General features: G+C 35.8%; 1 protein-coding gene across 1 annotated transcript in view; it reads left to right on the forward strand.

Annotated features, from left to right (window-relative positions):
- The window catches only part of LOC123506796 (rho guanine nucleotide exchange factor 11-like), a gene marked incomplete in the record, with an annotated part of 643649 nt that overhangs the window by 118419 nt on the left and 506875 nt on the right, over positions 1-18355 (forward strand). Inside the window, 4 exon segments of the mRNA XM_045259143.1 lie at positions 2489-2682; positions 3268-3445; positions 4963-5074; positions 17740-17913. Coding sequence (XP_045115078.1) covers positions 2489-2682; positions 3268-3445; positions 4963-5074; positions 17740-17913 — 658 coding nt within the window.

Below are 18355 nucleotides of genomic sequence, written 5' to 3' on the forward strand. Positions count from 1 at the left end.
TGGATGTGGTATTAATTGGTGCGAGATGTTTTGCGCTAAGGTTAGTGACTTAGCAAAGCCTTATGTGACTAGTTTATTCGCTTCCTCGTTTCTCACCAGTCGATCTCCAAGTTGGACACATGCATAATATCGTTCCTGAGTTGAAAGAAAAACATGTCATGTTTTGCTGTTTGGGAGTGTTTGTGGCTAAAAATAGACACGAGATATCGTAAGGGAGTGTTGCCTTTCACGGTGCAAATATTTTCCGAGTAATATGTACTTGTTTTTCCTTATAACAAAGCGATTGTAAAATTCTTATTTATGTCATATAAAATTTTCACTACCACAATATAACAGTTACCAAAAACATCTGAAAACATAAGAGTAAGTAATGGAAATTACGCTTTGTTCATATCAGCGGAGTTGAGGCGTCAGTTTCCCGCTACACCGAGCTGAAGGCAGCAGAAACTGCTAAAGTTCAGATATGTAATAAATAAATACAGGAAGCATTCATGTTAGCAGAGACGAGGAGGCAGCATGAGCAATGTCTACAGTGCATGATGGCAGTATAATGGTAGGTTTTGAGGACGCAATACCTCCGAAAACACGAGGAAGCTGACGCCCGGTTCACTCAGAGTAGCTGACGTATCTCGTACGTCTCTGACGCTGTACGGGTTAAGCGGGGCTTGCCTGTATATATATATATATATATATATATATATATATATATATATATATATATATATATATATATATATATATATATATATATATACATACATACATACATACATACACACACACACACAGTAACTTATACATGTTAGTATATATATATATATATATATATATATATATATATATATATATATATATATATATATATACAGTGTTTGGTAAATTAACAATTATATTTACGGCATTTACCAAACACTGTAACTGTGAATTTACCGGATAAAGAACTACCATATAACAAGTACGGTATATATATATATATATATATATATATATATATATATATATATATATATATATATATATATATATATATATATATATATATATATATATATATATATATATATATATATATATATATATATATATATATATATATATATATATATATATATATATATATACACATATATATACAGTAAGGTCCCGGGTTACGTCGGTCTCGAGTTACGTCAAACTTGTAGTTACGTCAGTCCACTATAAGGTAATTTAAGATTTTAAAAATTAAAAATTTATAAATCGTAAAGTGCGGGATTTATTGTTATTGTTGGTGGTTGCCCGCCACACCGCCCGCCTCACGCTTGAATACAATAACACCCTGCCTCAGTTCCACCACACCATCGCCCCTGGCAAGAGTGTTATCCTACTTCTGCGTTTACTGACTCAAGTTCTTAGTATCTTGCTCAATGGCACCAAAGAGAAAACTTCTTAGTGACAGCAGTGATGCTAAGAAAAGGAAAACCATTATGCTACAAGAAAAAGAGGACTTAATTAAAAGACATGAGAAGGAGGCAGCAGCTGTGTGTGAGGGAGGGAAGAAAATGGGAAGCCCGTTACCATGACAATGGGGAGGTTGACGACCTTGAGGGCTCGCACACCCATCACAACAATAACAACTCCGGAGCCTTCGCCTGGGCCACACGACACTGCAGCTGACTTGCACCGTCTGCGCCTGTCTGCTGATCCCTATTGCCCTTTCCTATTGCATTTCCTGGCCCGCTGCCCACGCTTCTACTCCCACCGCACTGCACTACGCCCCCAGCTGTCCGCCCTGTGGGCGTCACAACATTCGACCTGCCCACCCTCCTGGCGGCCTCAGGCGTCCACCCCTCTCGGCAACCTGCAGTCCTTCGTTCGTGGCCCTAATCAACAACAAAACAAGCTTGTGTTTCATATTCCTACATAGTTGTAAATAATATAACAATATAACCTTTAACTTACCTGAATGACCATAAACAATGATTGGTTGAACACTCGAAAATATGCTTTGAAATGTACGGAAACTCGAGTTACGTACAAAATCGACTTACGTCATGTTTCAGGAACGTAACTCTGACGTAAACCGAGACCTTACTGTATATATATATATATATATATATATATATATATATATATATATATATATATATATATATATATATATATATATATATTATGCATGTGTGTGGCTGCAGTATAAATTCCAAGGTACCGTGGCCCTTAATGTTCATCACAGTGTTTAAGGGTTGTATTTTAAGATGACTCCTTGATTTCGGAGCCTAAAAATTGGCAAAAAAATTCTTCTTATACTCTGGCATATATGGTATTTAGAGTCTAAGCTAGGATCATTGGGTCCTATTTTCACCTGTACCTTTATCCAGTTTTTTTTATCCAGTCACATCTCTATCACTCAGTTCCTACATGCAACTGAAACCACTCTCTTTGATGCAATGGTTACTTGCAGGTTTTCTGGAATGGAAACCACTCTCTTTGATGCAATGGTTACTTGCAGGTTTTCTGGAAGGCCCGCATGAGGTGCCGAGAAGACCTAAACGAGCAGTTGGCAGACTTTCGCAACAAGCGTAGTGCTGGTTTGGGCTCTATATTTGGGCCAGCTGACCACCTTCTCGAAGAAAGCAAATATAATAAAGCCAAAGAATTACAGATTGTAGAGCATCTTCTTGTGCCTTGTCTGGAGAGTGTGTCGTAAGTAGCATTGTGAATTTTAATGTATGAATGTTCTTTATTTTGTCTTAGTTGTATCTTATGTACTAGCATGTGTTTTTTTCATACTAGATGAAAAAGTTGTTAGCTAAGTATTTTATTTCACTCGTGTTTTTTAGAAAGTCTCTTTTCATTTAGAGATTATCATAATAATTAGTTTATGTAAAGTATTATTGTGTAAATATGAGGAGGTTAAGGATCCCTAAACAAGACTTCTTAATTATCTACAGAGCTCTTGAGTGATCCGCATGATTACATTTATAGTTGAGCTAAATGTGGTGCTAGTTGACACTTATCCATAGAAATTATAAGCTAAAAGAGTTGATAGGCCTACATCCCAGCATTAACAATGAATATAATATAAAAGAAAGCAAGTATTCAAAAGAGGGTATGTGATCTGGCAGAGGACACCAATTTTTATTTATGGAAGAGATTAACTAACATAATTTATAACAAAAAATATACATAGCTTATAGCTGTACATAAAGACTGATTATACAGAGGAACAATTTTTGCTAAGAATGTCACATTTTAAAGTTAATAGCATTTCTTTTTCTTGGTCAACAGTGATGATTTGAAGAATGCTACTGACCAAATGCTGGTCACTGTCTCTAGTTTGGCCACCATTCTGTTGAAGTATTACATGGTGCGCAGTCAGCAGGCCCAGCAACTCATAGACCGGTGCCCTCTCTATGTGAGCAAGGAGCGACCCCTCAGAACTAAGATCTTTAGGGGCAACAAGAAGGTAAGCAGCAGCAACACAATCATTGAAAGATGTGTGGGTTATCTTCAGGCCAGCAAAATAAAGCACTGTAGTAAGCTTAAATGATTGAAAATGACTACAGTTAATGCCACTGTTTATCATTGAATTATGTTCAAGTGGTACCCATGAAGTACTAACATCCATGCTGTATTGATGTTATCCATAAAATGCCTATTAATTGTCACTATTTATTTGGAAACAGCACAATATTGTTCCAGCCTTTTTACCCTTGGTGTGCAATTATCAGCTTAAAAAGTTCTTAGAAGTAAATTTTTACTGTTATATCATGAATGATTGTATTGAAAAGTATTGTTGATTGCCATATACATTTAAATAGTTCAGGCGTGATGGTGTAATGAAGACACACAGTTTTCTCACTTTGAGCCAGCAGGTGATGATCAGTGAGCTGGTAGATAGTTGTGGTGGTGAGGGGAAGCTGATGGTTGGATAGGTGTTATGGTGGAGAGTAGGCATTGATGGTCATCAATTTTCATCTGTAAAGTAGGCTACATTACTTTTATATAGACTTCTGCTGCTGCTAGATGTGTAAATGGAGTTTTCTTGAAGAAAATAGTGATGGGTAGTTGTTTGGATTGAGGTTTTCATTATATTTATGATATTTCTGTATGTTGTCTAGAGATTTTCTCAACTTGTATTGTATCAGATATGGCATCTGATTTTTTCACGATAAATTGAGATTCCTGCATTGTAGAAATTGTTAGGTTCCAATGGGAAAAAAAAAAAAAAATGTACAGCAAAAAACTGGGGCTTCACTGTACTACTGATTAGGTGTGAGTGAATGATTTGAATTAACCTTGTGGGCCTCATTTCTTTCTATATTCTTATACATTGAGTGTATGTTTATAAACATATTTATTGAAATTTCATTGCTCACAAAAATAAGGAATTCCATCTTTATTAGAATTTCAGTTCTTGTAGGAATGGCAAGTTTGTCTTGTCAGTTTTGCTTTGTTATTCCAATTGAAGTTTTATTAAGATTCCAGTGCTTGTATGAATGGTGAGTTTGTTTTTCCAATATTGGTTTGTTGTTAAATATTTATTAAAATATCAGTGCATTATTGCAGTTGTAGTTTATAGTGACTGTGTTTTGTCACTTACTCCACTATATAAGTAAATGTATTTAAACAATAGCTCATGATTGTAAAGGGTATGTGGAAGTAAAATGTATGGGAAGGAAATGCTTGGATTATGTAGTAGAAATCAAGTAAACAAGTTTGTCAGATTTAGTGTAAGAATTTAGTTTGTGTAGGAACAGAAAGATCACATGAATGGGTTTTGTATATACTGATTGTTCTTGATTAACGAGGCACAAAGCTCCATACAGGCTTTAAGTGGCCTGTCATATTTATGGATTAGGTACTTGTGTATCATTAAATAAAGAAATTTAAAGAAATTAATGTTAGTCAAATATGAAATGTATTATCATAGATTTGTAACTGTTTTATCATACTAGCCTTATATTTTCATTTGTGTTGCAGCAAGTGTTTCGGGACCACCACTTCAATCAACACACATACTATAGTGTGACCTATTGCAACCACTGTGGCCTCATTATCTGGGGTATTGCTCCCCAGGGCTACCAGTGTGCCAGTAAGTGCTGGTAGCATAAGCATCTTGACCTAATGCAAGGAAAAATAAAGTTGTAATACATTCTGCATATGTAAGAGAAAGGTTGCCATGATATGAGTTATGTATGATTGCCTGTACAATTGGCATTAGGTGTTTGTTTTGAGTAATAACCGCACACACTATTCCACACATCCTCTCATTCTTATTTCTTTCAATATTTTTTCACAACACAGTTTCATACTACTACTTATTTCGTATCATTTAATTATTATAGAGACTCAAGTTTGAAATTTTCCAACTTTGGAGTAGGCATAAAGTGAAAAAAATACATGGTTAATGGTTTTTAGCCTTCTGCTCATAATTTTTAGTGACCGGTGGTTTGCATTGCCAACACTGGTCAGTGTTACCTGACTAAACTGACTGTACCATGGGATGGTAAGAACCATAATGGAATGGATGGTTGGTTGTCACATTCAAAGATCATCATGTTCAAGTCCATTATTATAGTGCTCGGTAATGATTTAGATCAAGATGTTTCTAAGCAAAGATAAGTTTATGAATTTGAATTAGATAAAAATTTCAAATGATAATGGGATGGTTATGGTTGCACCTGAAATTGAGATACATAGAAAATTCACATGAATAACAGTCCTTTTACTGGGTTAACTACATTTAGGTGTGTAATGTGTATTTTTATGTTTCATACTTTGCTGATGTTCTTTGAGAAGACACCTTTAAAAGTAGAAATGGTCTCTAGTTTGGCCACCATTCTGTTGAAGTATTACATGGTGCGCAGTCTGTCTGTCTACCTGACATATTTTTGTCATGAGACTAAATTTAATGTTGATAATAATTCTTTCATTTGAATTGTTGATGAGCCCATAAAATATTTAAAAACTTCTTTTAAAATTTAGTGTCAAGTATATTTCAGGAGGGAGAGTAGGACAACAAAGTTTGTGCATTTGGGTATTTTGCTTTATGGAATATTGAACATTTGCAGGCATATTTGAAGATACAATAACTTGGAGCTCACTTCACAAGAGCATTTTTCCTATGCAGTAGTATGACCTTGCATGTTTTCACAAGTGTTATTTCTTGCATGGTTCGTTTGCAGTAGTGCCAGTGTTCCCAACCATAGGATGATCCCTTTATGCTCAGGATTTTTGAACTAATAATCCTGGTTTTCAGGGCATCAGGGTAACTTTACAAATTCTGAGCAAAATCTAGGGCAATGTAAAGTTTTGGAAGGGTGACATAAATTTTGGAAAGAAAAAAAGAGAGAGAGAGAGAGAGAGAGAGAGAGAGAGAGAGAGAGAGAGAGAGAGAGAGAGTGTATGTCAAAAAGTCAATGAAATTAATAGGTAAATAATGTCTGGAAGACTCTGTATTCTCATTTCTGACCTTAAAAAAAAAAAAAAAAAAAAAAAAAAAAAAATATATATATATATATATATATATATATATATATATATATATATATATATATATATATACACACACACATACTCTTACACATATTTACATATACATACATACATACATACATGCAGTTAACCCTTGAACCTTGAACTATTCGAACCTTGTAAAATTTGGACTTAATCCAAAAATTTCAATAAATAATACCCTTGGAGATCGACCAAAATTAGGACCTTGACCAGCTGACACTGGCTGATGAAGGTTGAAAAGCATCAGTTGTGCATATATGTTTATTATGGCAGGTGTAGTCACTGTGGCTAAGTCTACCATTATTACCATAATTAAAAACAAAGATATTATCAAAGCAACCAATGTTGCCAAAGGATTTTTTTTAGTATCTAAGCAGACTCAATTGCTGGAGTCAAAAATTGTTAGGATTGCAAGATCTGTTGAGATGTGGGTGCCTACCAGTTAGGACAGACGATCAGCTGGAGTATACAAAAATGGCTGTCCACAGGAAAATAGCTACTTTTCTCATTGCAGAAAAGTTCATTGACAACCCATTACTTGATGATGTAGACATTATTCATAGAAGATATGAAGTTTTAATTAGGTAAGAGGAGAGAGGAGAACAGAGGTCAAGTCTTATAAGTAAGTGATTTCCTTCTTGTGTAACTCCATTAGCACCATCTGTGTGTGCTATAAACCTGCTACCAAAAGATAGATCAAATCAATTTTAGTTCAATGTTTATTTTCTTAGCAAAGAATCAGAAGTTTTGGAATGGATTAAAAGTATTTACAATATGGAAAAAAACAGTTTTGGACTGTGACCAATTCAGTCCTCGAACTGCCTCTGGAATGCATTGTGTTCAAGTTCTGAGGGTCCACTGTATGTGTGTGTGTATATATATATATATATATATATATATATATATATATATATATATATATATATATATATATATATATATATATATATATATATATATATATATATATATATATATATATATATATATATATATATATATATATATATATATACACACACACACACACACACACACACACACACACACACACACACACACACACACACACACACACACACACACACACACACTATTTTAAAAACGTAAACTGGATGGAGATGGAAAACTCATTAATGGTTCAAGAGAAATATAACTTATTTTTGGAAATATACAAAACTGGGGTCAGGGAATATGTTCTGAAATATAGACCTAAAGAAGAAGGAAAGAAAGATTGGTTTAATGCAAGATGTGCTAGGGCAAAGGAGAAACGAGATGGAGCATGGAAAAGGTGGAGAAGAAACAGAAATCCAGAAAATAAGGAAAACTTCAAAACAGCAAGAAATGAATATGCTAAGGTGAGAAAGGAAGAAGAAAAGAACTATGAAAAGGACATTGTTGAAAAATGTAAGGAACAACCAAAATTGTTCTACAGATTCATAAATGGAAAAATAAGACAAAAAGAAACAATAGAAAGGTTAAAAGGAGAAAACGGAATGGTGGAAGACCCAAAAGTATGGCAGAACTGTTAAATAGTAAATTTCATGAGGTCTTTACTAAGGAATCCAAATTTGAAAGACCACAGGGTAATAGAGACTGTCTATATGAAAGAGATTAAAGTAACCAAGCTTGAAATAAAAAGTTGATGACGGAATTAGATGAGGAAAAGGCAATGGGACCGGATGAAGTCTCAGGCAGAATACTGAAAGAATGTAGGGAAGAACTAGCAAGTCCAATATACAACATCATAAAATGCTCAATAGAAAATGGAACAGTGCCAGTGGAGTGGAAAAGAGCTGAGGTGGTTCCCATATATAAGAGCGGAAGGAAGGAAGAACCTTTAAATTACAGACCGGTATCACTAACTAGTGTAATATGCAAGATGTGTGAAAAAGTAATAAAGAAGCAATGGATTGAGTTTCTTGAAGACAACAAAATATTATCAAATAGCCAATTTGGTTTTAGAAAAGGTCGGTCATGTGTAACAAATTTATTGAGTTTGTACTCTAGAATAGTTGATAAAGTACAAGAGAGAGAGGATGGGTTGACTGTATTTATTTAGATCTAAAAAGGCTTTTGATAAAGTGCCACATGAAAGATTACTATGGAAGTTAGAGGAGAAGGGTGGCTTAAAAAGGAAACACATAGAGATGGATGAAGAATTACTTTGTGGGGAGAGAAATAAGGACGATAGTTAAAGATATGAAGTCCAAGTGGAGAACAGTAGACAGCGGAGTGCCACAGGGTCAGTATTGGCACCAATACTTTTCTCGTATATATAAATGACATGCCAGAGGAGTGAACAGCTACATAAATCTGTTTGCGGACGATGCGAAACTGTGCAGAGTCATTAAACAAAAGAGGATTGTGAAATACTACAGGAAGACTTAAACAAGATCTGGAAATGGAGCAAAAATGGGAGATGGAATTCAATGTGGACAAAAGCCATGTCATGGAAATGGGAAAAAGTGAAAGACGACCAGTGGGAATCTATAAGATGGGAGATGGAGTAGAACTAGAAAAAGTAAAAAGGAAAAGGACTTGGGAGTGACAATGGAAGAAAATAATCAACCGGTAAGCCATATTGATAGAATTTTCAGAGAGACGTATAATTTGCTAAGGAATATTGGAGTAGCATTTCACTATATGGACAAGGAAATGATGAAGAAATTGATAAGTACTAAAATAAGACCTAGATTGGAATATGCAGGAGTTGTGTGGACTCCCCATAAAAGAAACACATAAGAAAATTAGAGACTACAAAAATGGCTACAAGAATGGTTCCAGAATTTAAAGGGATGACATATGAGGAGAGACTAAAGGCTATGGATCTACCAACCTTGGAGCAGAGAGAGAGAGAGGATCTGATACAAGTTTATAAATTGATTAACGGAATGGATGAAGTGGATAATGAGAAACTGATCCTGAGAGAAGAATATGACTTTAGAAGCACAAGATTGCATAGTAAGAAACTAAGGAAGGGAAGATGTCTGAGAGATGTTGAAAAATTTAGTTTCCCGCAAAGATGTGTTGAGACTTGGAACAGTTTGAGTGAGGAAGTGGTGTCAGCAAAGAGTGTACATAGTTTTAAAGAAAAATTGGATAAGTGTAGATATGGAGACGGGGCCACACAAGCATAAAGCCCAGGCCCTGTAAAACTACAACTAGGTAAATACAACTAGGTAAATACACACACACACACACACACACACAAGTTTATAAATTGATTAACGGAATGGATCAAGTGGACAATGAGAAACTAGTCCTGAGAGAAGAATATGACATTCGAAGCACAAGATAGCATAGTAAAAAACTCAGGAAGGGAAGATGTCTGAGAGATGTTAAAAAATATAGTTTCCTGCAAAGATGTGTTGAGACTTGGAATAATTTGAGTGAGGAAGTGGTGTCAGCAAAGAGTGTGCTTAGTTTTAAGGAAAAATTGGATAACACACACACACACACACACACACACATCAACAGATCATAGAAGAGAAGATAGCTGAGAAAGTGGTGAAGGTTATTAAGTCAAATGAGACATTGGTGAGGGAAACTGTAGACAAAAAGAGATGTGTGGTGATATTTGGTGTGGAGGAGGATAAGACACCGAGTAAAATGGAGAGAGAGAAAAACATAAAAAAGGTGATAAATAATATCATTAATGTGGTGCAAGAGGAGGGAAAAGACCTAGTACAAGAAATAGAGGACTTCCATAGAATTGGAAAGTTCACAAGAGAAGGTATGAGGCCAATAAGAATCAAACTTAAGTCACAAAAGGATGTAGATGAATTGGTGGAGAAGTCATGGAGGCTAGCCCAGCAGGAAACAACAAGGAAGATTTGGTTGAGAAGAGATCTCGGTGAAAAGGAAAGAGAAATGTTAAATGAGTTGAGAAAGGAGGCTTTGAAAAAAAATGAAGAGAGGACAGAAGAAGAGAAGAAAGAGTTTTCTGGAGAATCTTGGATATGAGACTGAGGAAGTGGTTCATAACCCAGAAAAGTACAGCAAGAAAGGACTAAAGAAACTTACATATGAGCGAAATGTAATGTATTCCAACATAAATGGAGTGATATATCGATTTTAGAACTCAACGATTACTTGAGGACAAGAACCCAGATATTGTGGGTCTTACTGAAACAAAACTGAGAGAGGAGAAGACCTGATGAAGGTTGGAGAAGGAAATATAACGTTTGGAAAAGAAATAGAGTAGGTAAGATGGGAGGAGGAGTGATGTTGCTGGTTAAAAAAGATATAAAGGTGGATCAAGTGAAAAAAGGTATGGGAAAGGCAGAAGTGCTAAAGATCAGAGCAGAAACTAATGAAGGAAAAAGAGGCACTACATAGTGGTGTACGTACCACCTAAGACAAATGCATGGTCAGTACAGGAATATGAAGAAATGATAAGTGATACAGGAACATGTCTGGAAGAAATGTTGGGTGGCTGTGAACGAACTATAATGATGGGAGATTTTAATTGTAAAGAGGTGTGTTGGGAGGACTGGTCAATGGAAGGATCAGAGACAACATGGGAAATACACTATTGACACTGGCAATGGAAAATGTGTTAACTCAGTGGGTCAAAGAAGATACTAGGTTTGGAGGAGAGGAGCATCGTCAAGACTGGACTTGGTCTTTAGTACAGAGCCAATGGTCATTGAGGAGATGAGGGTGGAGTGCCCTTTAGCAAAGAGTGATCATGCAGTTTTGGAGTTCAAGGTGATAGACGAAGAGAAATCTAGAAGAAATGAAGAATATAAAGTGGGAAGATGGAATTATGCCAAGACAGATTTTGGAAACCTAAAGAAATTCTTTCAAGAGACAAATTGGATGAAATTCAAGAGTGCTAAGGGAGCAAATGAAAAGTGGAAGGAATTTATAAAAATATACAAAGAAGGTGAGAAAAAATTTGTACCAATAAGACAACATAGAGAAGTTGGAAAGCAGGACTGGTTTAACGATAGATGTGAAAAGGCTAGAACAAGAAAAGAGGATGCATGGAAGAGGTGGAGAAGGAAAAGACGGATTAAGCAGTGGGAAAGTTACAAAAGAGCAAGAAATGAATATGTGTTGATTAGAAGAGAAGAAAGAAAGAAACAAGAAAAGGATATAATTGATAAATGTAAAGACCAACCAAGGCTTTTTACAGACATGTGAACAACAACATCAAAAATAGAAAGTATTGAAAGTTTAGAAGTAAATGGAGTATACAGTGAAGATCCCAGGAAATGGCAGAGGCTATGAATGGATGCTTTCGGAAGGTATTCACAAAGGAGACTGCTTTTGACAAACCACTGGTAATGGAACAGAAAGGGATTATGAAGGAGTTTCAAGTAACTGTGGAGGAGATCAAGAACATGATGGGGAGTTTAGAAGTGAGAAAAGCTGTGGGACCTGATGGGGTATCAGGATGGATTTTAAGAGAATGCAGGGAGCAATTGGCAGAAAAAGTTTGTGAAGTAATTGATGCCTCATTAAGGGAAGGTGTAGTGCCCCAAGACTGGAAAAGAGCTAACATTGTCCCAATCTATAAATCAGGTAACAAGAGAGACCCATTGAACTATAGACCAGTGTCACTTACAAGTGTGGTAGCTAAGATGTGTGAGAGGGTGGTGAAGATAGATGGACAGACTTCTTGGAGAAAAATGACATACTTTGTGAGTGTCAATTTGGTTTTAGAAAAGGCGTTCATGCACGACAAACCTGATATGTTACTATTCGAGGGTGATAGATGTAATACAGGAAAGAGATGGTTGGGCTGATGGAATATATCTGGATTTAAAAAGGCCTTTGATAAGGTACCACACCAGAGACTGATCTGGAAACTTGAAATGGTAGGAGGAGTGCATGGCAGTTTACTAAAATGGATGGAAGACTTTTGGTAGGAAGAGAAATGAGAACAATAATTAAGGACAGACCATCAGAATGGGGATTGGTGGAGAGTGGAGTTCCACAGGGATCAGTGTTGGCACCAGTAATGTTCGCAGTCTACATAAATGACATGGTGGATGGGGTGTCCAGTTATGTGAGCCTATTTGCAGGCGATGCAAAATTGTTAAGAAAAGTGAGATGTGACAAAGATTGCGAACTACTCCAGGAAGACTTGGACAGAATATGGAAATGGAGCTGTACATGGCAAATGGAGTTCAACACGACAAAATGCAAGAAAATAGAGTTTGGCAAGAGTGAAAGAAGAATCAGGAGTATGTACAAGATAGGAAATGAAGACATAAAACCAGTCATGAAGAAAAAGACCTTGGGGTGACAATTACCAATGACCTATCGCCAGAGAGACATATAAACAAAATAATTGGAGAAGTATTGAACTTATTGAGGAACATAAGAGTGGCGTTCGTATATCTAGATGAAGAAATGATGAAGAAAATAATTACTGCAATGATAAGACCGAGGCTTGAATATGCAACAATACAGTGGGCTCGAACTTAAAGAAACACATAAGGAAACTAGAGAAAGTACAGAGGGCTGCAACAAAATGGTGCCTGACTTAAGAGATTTGACTTATGAAGACAGACTGAAAAGAATGCAACTTCCAACCCTGGAAAACAGAAGAAAGGGAGACCTGATAGCAATATACAGAGTGATGATTGGCATGGAAAAAATGGATAGGGAAGATCTGTGTATGTGGAATGGAAGAATGTCGAGAGGGCATGGGAAAAAACTAAAAATGGCCACTTATAGGAGAGATGTGAAAAAATATAGCTTCCCTCATAGAAGGGTGGAAGCATGGAATAGTTTAGACGTGGAAGTGGTCAACGCAAGGAATATTCATGATTTTAAGAAAAAGCTGGACATTAATAGATATGGAGACGGGACAACACGAGCATAGCTCTTTTCCCGTATGTTACAATTAGGTAAATACAATTAGGTAAATACACACACACACACACACACACACACACACACACACACACACACACACACACACACACACACAGGACGTGATTAAAAAAGAAGACAAGGAATCATTTCAGGAAGTATTTCAAGAACAGTTAAAAGAAAGAGATGAAAATATGACAAACAATGATAGGAGTCGTGAAGAAAAAAGAAAATTTAGTAAGAGAAATTGCGGAAAAAAAAGTGTAATTATTTTTGGCCTGAAAGAAAAAAATTTAAATATAGATCAAGAAGGGAAAAGGACGAAATGAAATCAGTAAAAGACCTACTAAAACATCTAAATGACGAGGATAGACAGAACTTAGAAGAGGAAGTAGAAGAAATCCATAGAATGGGACCATATCAAGAAGGAGGCAGTGATAGACGCGATAATGAAAAAGATATTACTAAAATCAAAAGCAGCAGCAGAAGATATACTATATAGAAAAACAAAACTCAGAGAAACAGAAGGTTGCAAAGATATATATATATAAAGAAAAATAGAAACGAGGAGGAAAGGAAGAGACAACGAACTGGTGGCAGAAGCAAGAGAAAAAAATAATGAAAGGTCTGGGGAGGAAAAGAAGGCATTTTTTTTGGAGAATTATAGGAGACAGGATAAGGAAATGGTATGTAAAAGAGAAGGAAGAGTAAAAAATGGAGCAAGTTTAACTAAAAATGATAAGAACAAGAGATTAAAAATTATGTATACGAACATAGATGGGGTTTTATCTAGTTTTATAAGAGATTACATAAAGAAAGAAGAACCAGATATTGTATGCCTGGTGGAAACAAAGTTAAATGAGGCAATAAAAATAGACATAGATAAAAGGTATAATATATGGAGGAGAGACAGAGTGGGTAAAGGAGGAGAAGTCATGATGATGATAAGGAAGGAGATCATGGTAAATCAAGTGGAGTGTGGGGAAGGAAAAGCAGAAGTATTGTATATTAAGATCCATATTAATAAAAAATTAGTTAACAATCATTGGAACATATGTGCCACCAAAAACAAATTCATGGACCAATCAAGAATATAAAGACATGATAGATGACACAATAAGGAGTCTTACAAGAATCATTAAAGAAAGGAGAAAAGTGATATTAGTAGGAGATTTCAACTGTAAGGAGGTGGACTGGGAAAATTATGAAAGTGGTATGGGGGAAGAAGCCTGGGAGATAGATTCCTGAACCTAATGATAGATAATATGATGGTCCAAAGAGTAAAGGAAAACACAAGATTCAGAGGAAACGATGAGCCAGCGAGATTGGACCTAGTTTTTACAAGGGATATACAAATGAACGATGATATAAGACATAAGTGCCCATTGGGAAAGAGTGACCATGTAATATTAAAAATGGATATAGAAGAGGGAAAGAGATGAATCATACAAAGGAGACCGATTAAATTACAGAAGGGCTGATATTGTGAACCTCAAGAACTATTTTAAAACGTAAACTGGGAGGAGATGGAAAACTCAGAGACGGTTCAAGAGAAGTATAACTTATTTTTGGAAATATACAAAACAGGAGTCAGGAATATGTCCCAAAATATAGACCTAAAGAAGAAGGAAAGAAAGATTGGTTTAATGCAAGATGTGCTAGGGCAAAGGAGAAAAGAGATGGAGCATGGAAAAGGTGGAGAAGAAACAGAAATCCAGAAAATAAGGAAAACTTCAAAACAGCAAGAAATGAATATGCTAAGGTGAGAAAGGAAGAAGAAAGAACTATGAAAAGGACATTGTCAAAAAATGTAAGGAACAACCGAAATTGTTCTACAGATTCATAAATGGAAAAATAAGAAAAAGAAACAATAGAAAGGTTAAAAGGAGAGAATGGGATGGTGGAAGACCCAAAAAGTATGGCAGAACTGTTAAATAGTAAATTTCAGGAGGTCTTTACTAAGGAATCCAAATTTGAAAGACTACAGGGTAATAGAGACAGTCTATATGAAAGAGATTAAAGTAACCAAGCTTGAAATAAAAGAGTTGATGACGGAATTAGATGAGGAGAAGGCAATGGGACCGGATGAAGTCTCAGGCAGAATACTGAAAGAATGTAGAGAAGAACTAGCAAGTCCTATATACATCATAAAATGCTCAATAGAAAATGGAACAGTACCAGTAGAATGGAAAAGAGCTGAGGTGGTTCCCATATATAAGAGTGGAAGGAAGGAAGAACCTTTAAATTACAGACCGGTATCACTAACTAGTGTAATAAGCAAGATGTGTGAAAAGAATAATAAAGAAACAATGGATTGAGTTTCTTGAAGACAACAAATTATTATCAAATAGCCAATTTGGTTTTAGAAAAGGTCGGTCATGTGTAACAAATTTATTGAGTTTCTACTCTAGAATAGTTGATAAAGTACAAGAGAGAGAGAGAGGGATGGATTGACTGCATTTATTTAGATTTAAAAAAGGTGTTTGATAAAGTGTCACATGAAAGATTACTATGGAAGTTAGAGGAGAAGGGTGGCTTAAAAGGAAGCACATTGAGATGGATGAAAATTACTTGAAGGGAGAGAAATAAGGATGGTAGTTAAAGATATGAAGTCCAAGTGGAGAGCAGTAGACAGCGGAGTGCCACAGGGTCAGTATTGGCACCAATACTTTTCTCTATATATAAATGACATGCCAGAGGAGTGAACAGCTACATAAATCTGTTTGCGGATGATGCGAAACTGTGCAGAGTCATTAAACAAAAGAGGATTGTGAAATACTGCAGGAAGACTTAAACAAGATCTGGAAATGGAGTAAAAAATGGGAGATGGAATTCAATGTGGACAAAAGCCATGTCATGGAAATGGGAAAAAGTGAAAGACGACCAGTGGGAATCTATAAGATGGGAGATGGAGTAGAACTAGAAAAAGTAAAAAGGAAAAGGACTTGGGAGTGACAATGGAAGAAAACAATCAACCGGTAAGCCATATTGATAGAATTTTCAGAGACATATAATTTGCTAAGGAATATTGGATTAGCATTTCACTATATGGACAAAGAAATGATGAAGAAATTGATAAGTACTAAAATAAGACCTAGATTGGAATATGCAGGAGTTGTGTGGACCCCCATAAAAGAAACACATAAAGAAATTGGAGAGACTACAAAAATGGCTACAAGAATGGTTCCAGAATTTAAAGGGATGACATATGAGGAGAGACTAAAAGCTATGGATCTACCAACCCTGGAACAGAGAAGAGAGAGGGATCTGATACAAGTTTATAAATTGATTAACGGAATGGATCAAGTGGATAATGAGAAACTAATCCTGAGAGAAGAATATGACATTAGAAGCACAAGATCGCATAGTAAGAAACTGAGAAGGAAGATGTCTGAGAGATGTTAAAAATATAGTTTCCATAAAGATGTGTTGAGACTTGGAACAGTTTGAGTGAGGAAGTGGTGTCAGCAAAGAGTGTGCATAGTTTTAAAGAGAAATTGGATAAGTGTAGATATGGAGACGGGGCCACACGAGCATAAAGCCCAGGTCCTGTAAAACTACAACTAGGTAAATACAACTAGGTAAATACACACACACACACACACACACACACACACACACACACACACACACACACACACACACACACACACACACACACACACACACACACGAGGTGAGGAAGTGGTGTCAGCAAGGAGTGTGCATAGTTTTAAAGGAAAGTTGGATGTGTGTAGATATGGAGACGGGGCCACACGAGTATGATACCCAGGCCCTGTAAAATTACAACAAGGTGAATACAACTAGGTGAATACACACATACATACATACATACATACATACATTAACTATATATGAATTATGGTCAACAAAAGTGCATTGGATATTCTTTTAGAAGGAAGATTTATTTTTCTTAGTGGCACAATATGTATAACTGTTCTAGAAGGATCTGCAATATGAATTTGATGTATTACTTTGTCTGTTTTACCAGAATTTGGGAAATAATGGCTCATCTTCCATAGAATAAAATAGAAATTACTATGGAGTATATGAGCATTTACATCGTAGGTGCTGAAGGCAAATGTTAGGTTGGGTAATTTTAGTGTATGTATAGGGAAGAGCTGTTATTGGTTGGCAACACTGAGCAGTGCACAAGATTCTCGTCTGTTTGCTGTAGTTTGTTTAAGATGAAAAATGAATGCTACTTTGGAAAAAGCAGTGTGGTCAGTAAATCTGTGCTGCACAGGAATTAAGCTACATGGCCAATGTTTAAAAGGTCTCACTGAATTTCATTAATTTCTAAACTGTGGGGAGTAAAGACCCGCTTATGTGGAGCAAGCCTTAGAGAATCATGACTTCTCTGTCTGGCAAATTCATCAAAGCTAATATTATGTTTATCTTAAATTCCAGATTGTGAGATGAACATTCACAAGTCATGTGCCAAGCAAGTAGAGGAGGTGTGCATAGGGCAGCTGCACAAAAAAGACAGGAGTCGGGACACAAGATTCAGTGCCATCCTTGGGAAGATTATATCTGATGATAAGGAGACAAAACGTAAGGTCTCACAAGTCAATGCTGCACATAGTAAGTATTTGTGTGTTACGATTTGCCAGGTGGTGCTGTGGGAAGATTTACAAGGATGCTTGCTTAATGAAGTTAGTAAAGTCTTTAAATAAATTTGTTATAGTCATTTTGTTGTTATGACATACATTCACATAAAAGAAAAAAGTTAGTGAATGTTTAAGTGAACATCATTAAAATATTTTCACGGGAAATTGAGGATGTAGGTTGATTGATGACTGAAATTTTGGCACCTTAACAATACAGTCCATTGGTACAATCAATATATGAAAAAAAAAAAAAAAAAAAAAAAAAAAAATCTGGCAAGATAATTTCGTAAAAAATTATTTAGAATATTTGAAATTTTAGTTTGTGGATGAGACCAGTTTTCTTCATAAAGAGGAGTACCTCATGTCCTGTAGAGAAATGTTTCTCCCAGAACCAGAGAAGATTCTTGAGTCTGTAT

Source organism: Portunus trituberculatus, chromosome 20, assembly GCF_017591435.1.
Source record: "Portunus trituberculatus isolate SZX2019 chromosome 20, ASM1759143v1, whole genome shotgun sequence".
NCBI lineage: Eukaryota > Metazoa > Arthropoda > Malacostraca > Decapoda > Portunidae > Portunus > Portunus trituberculatus.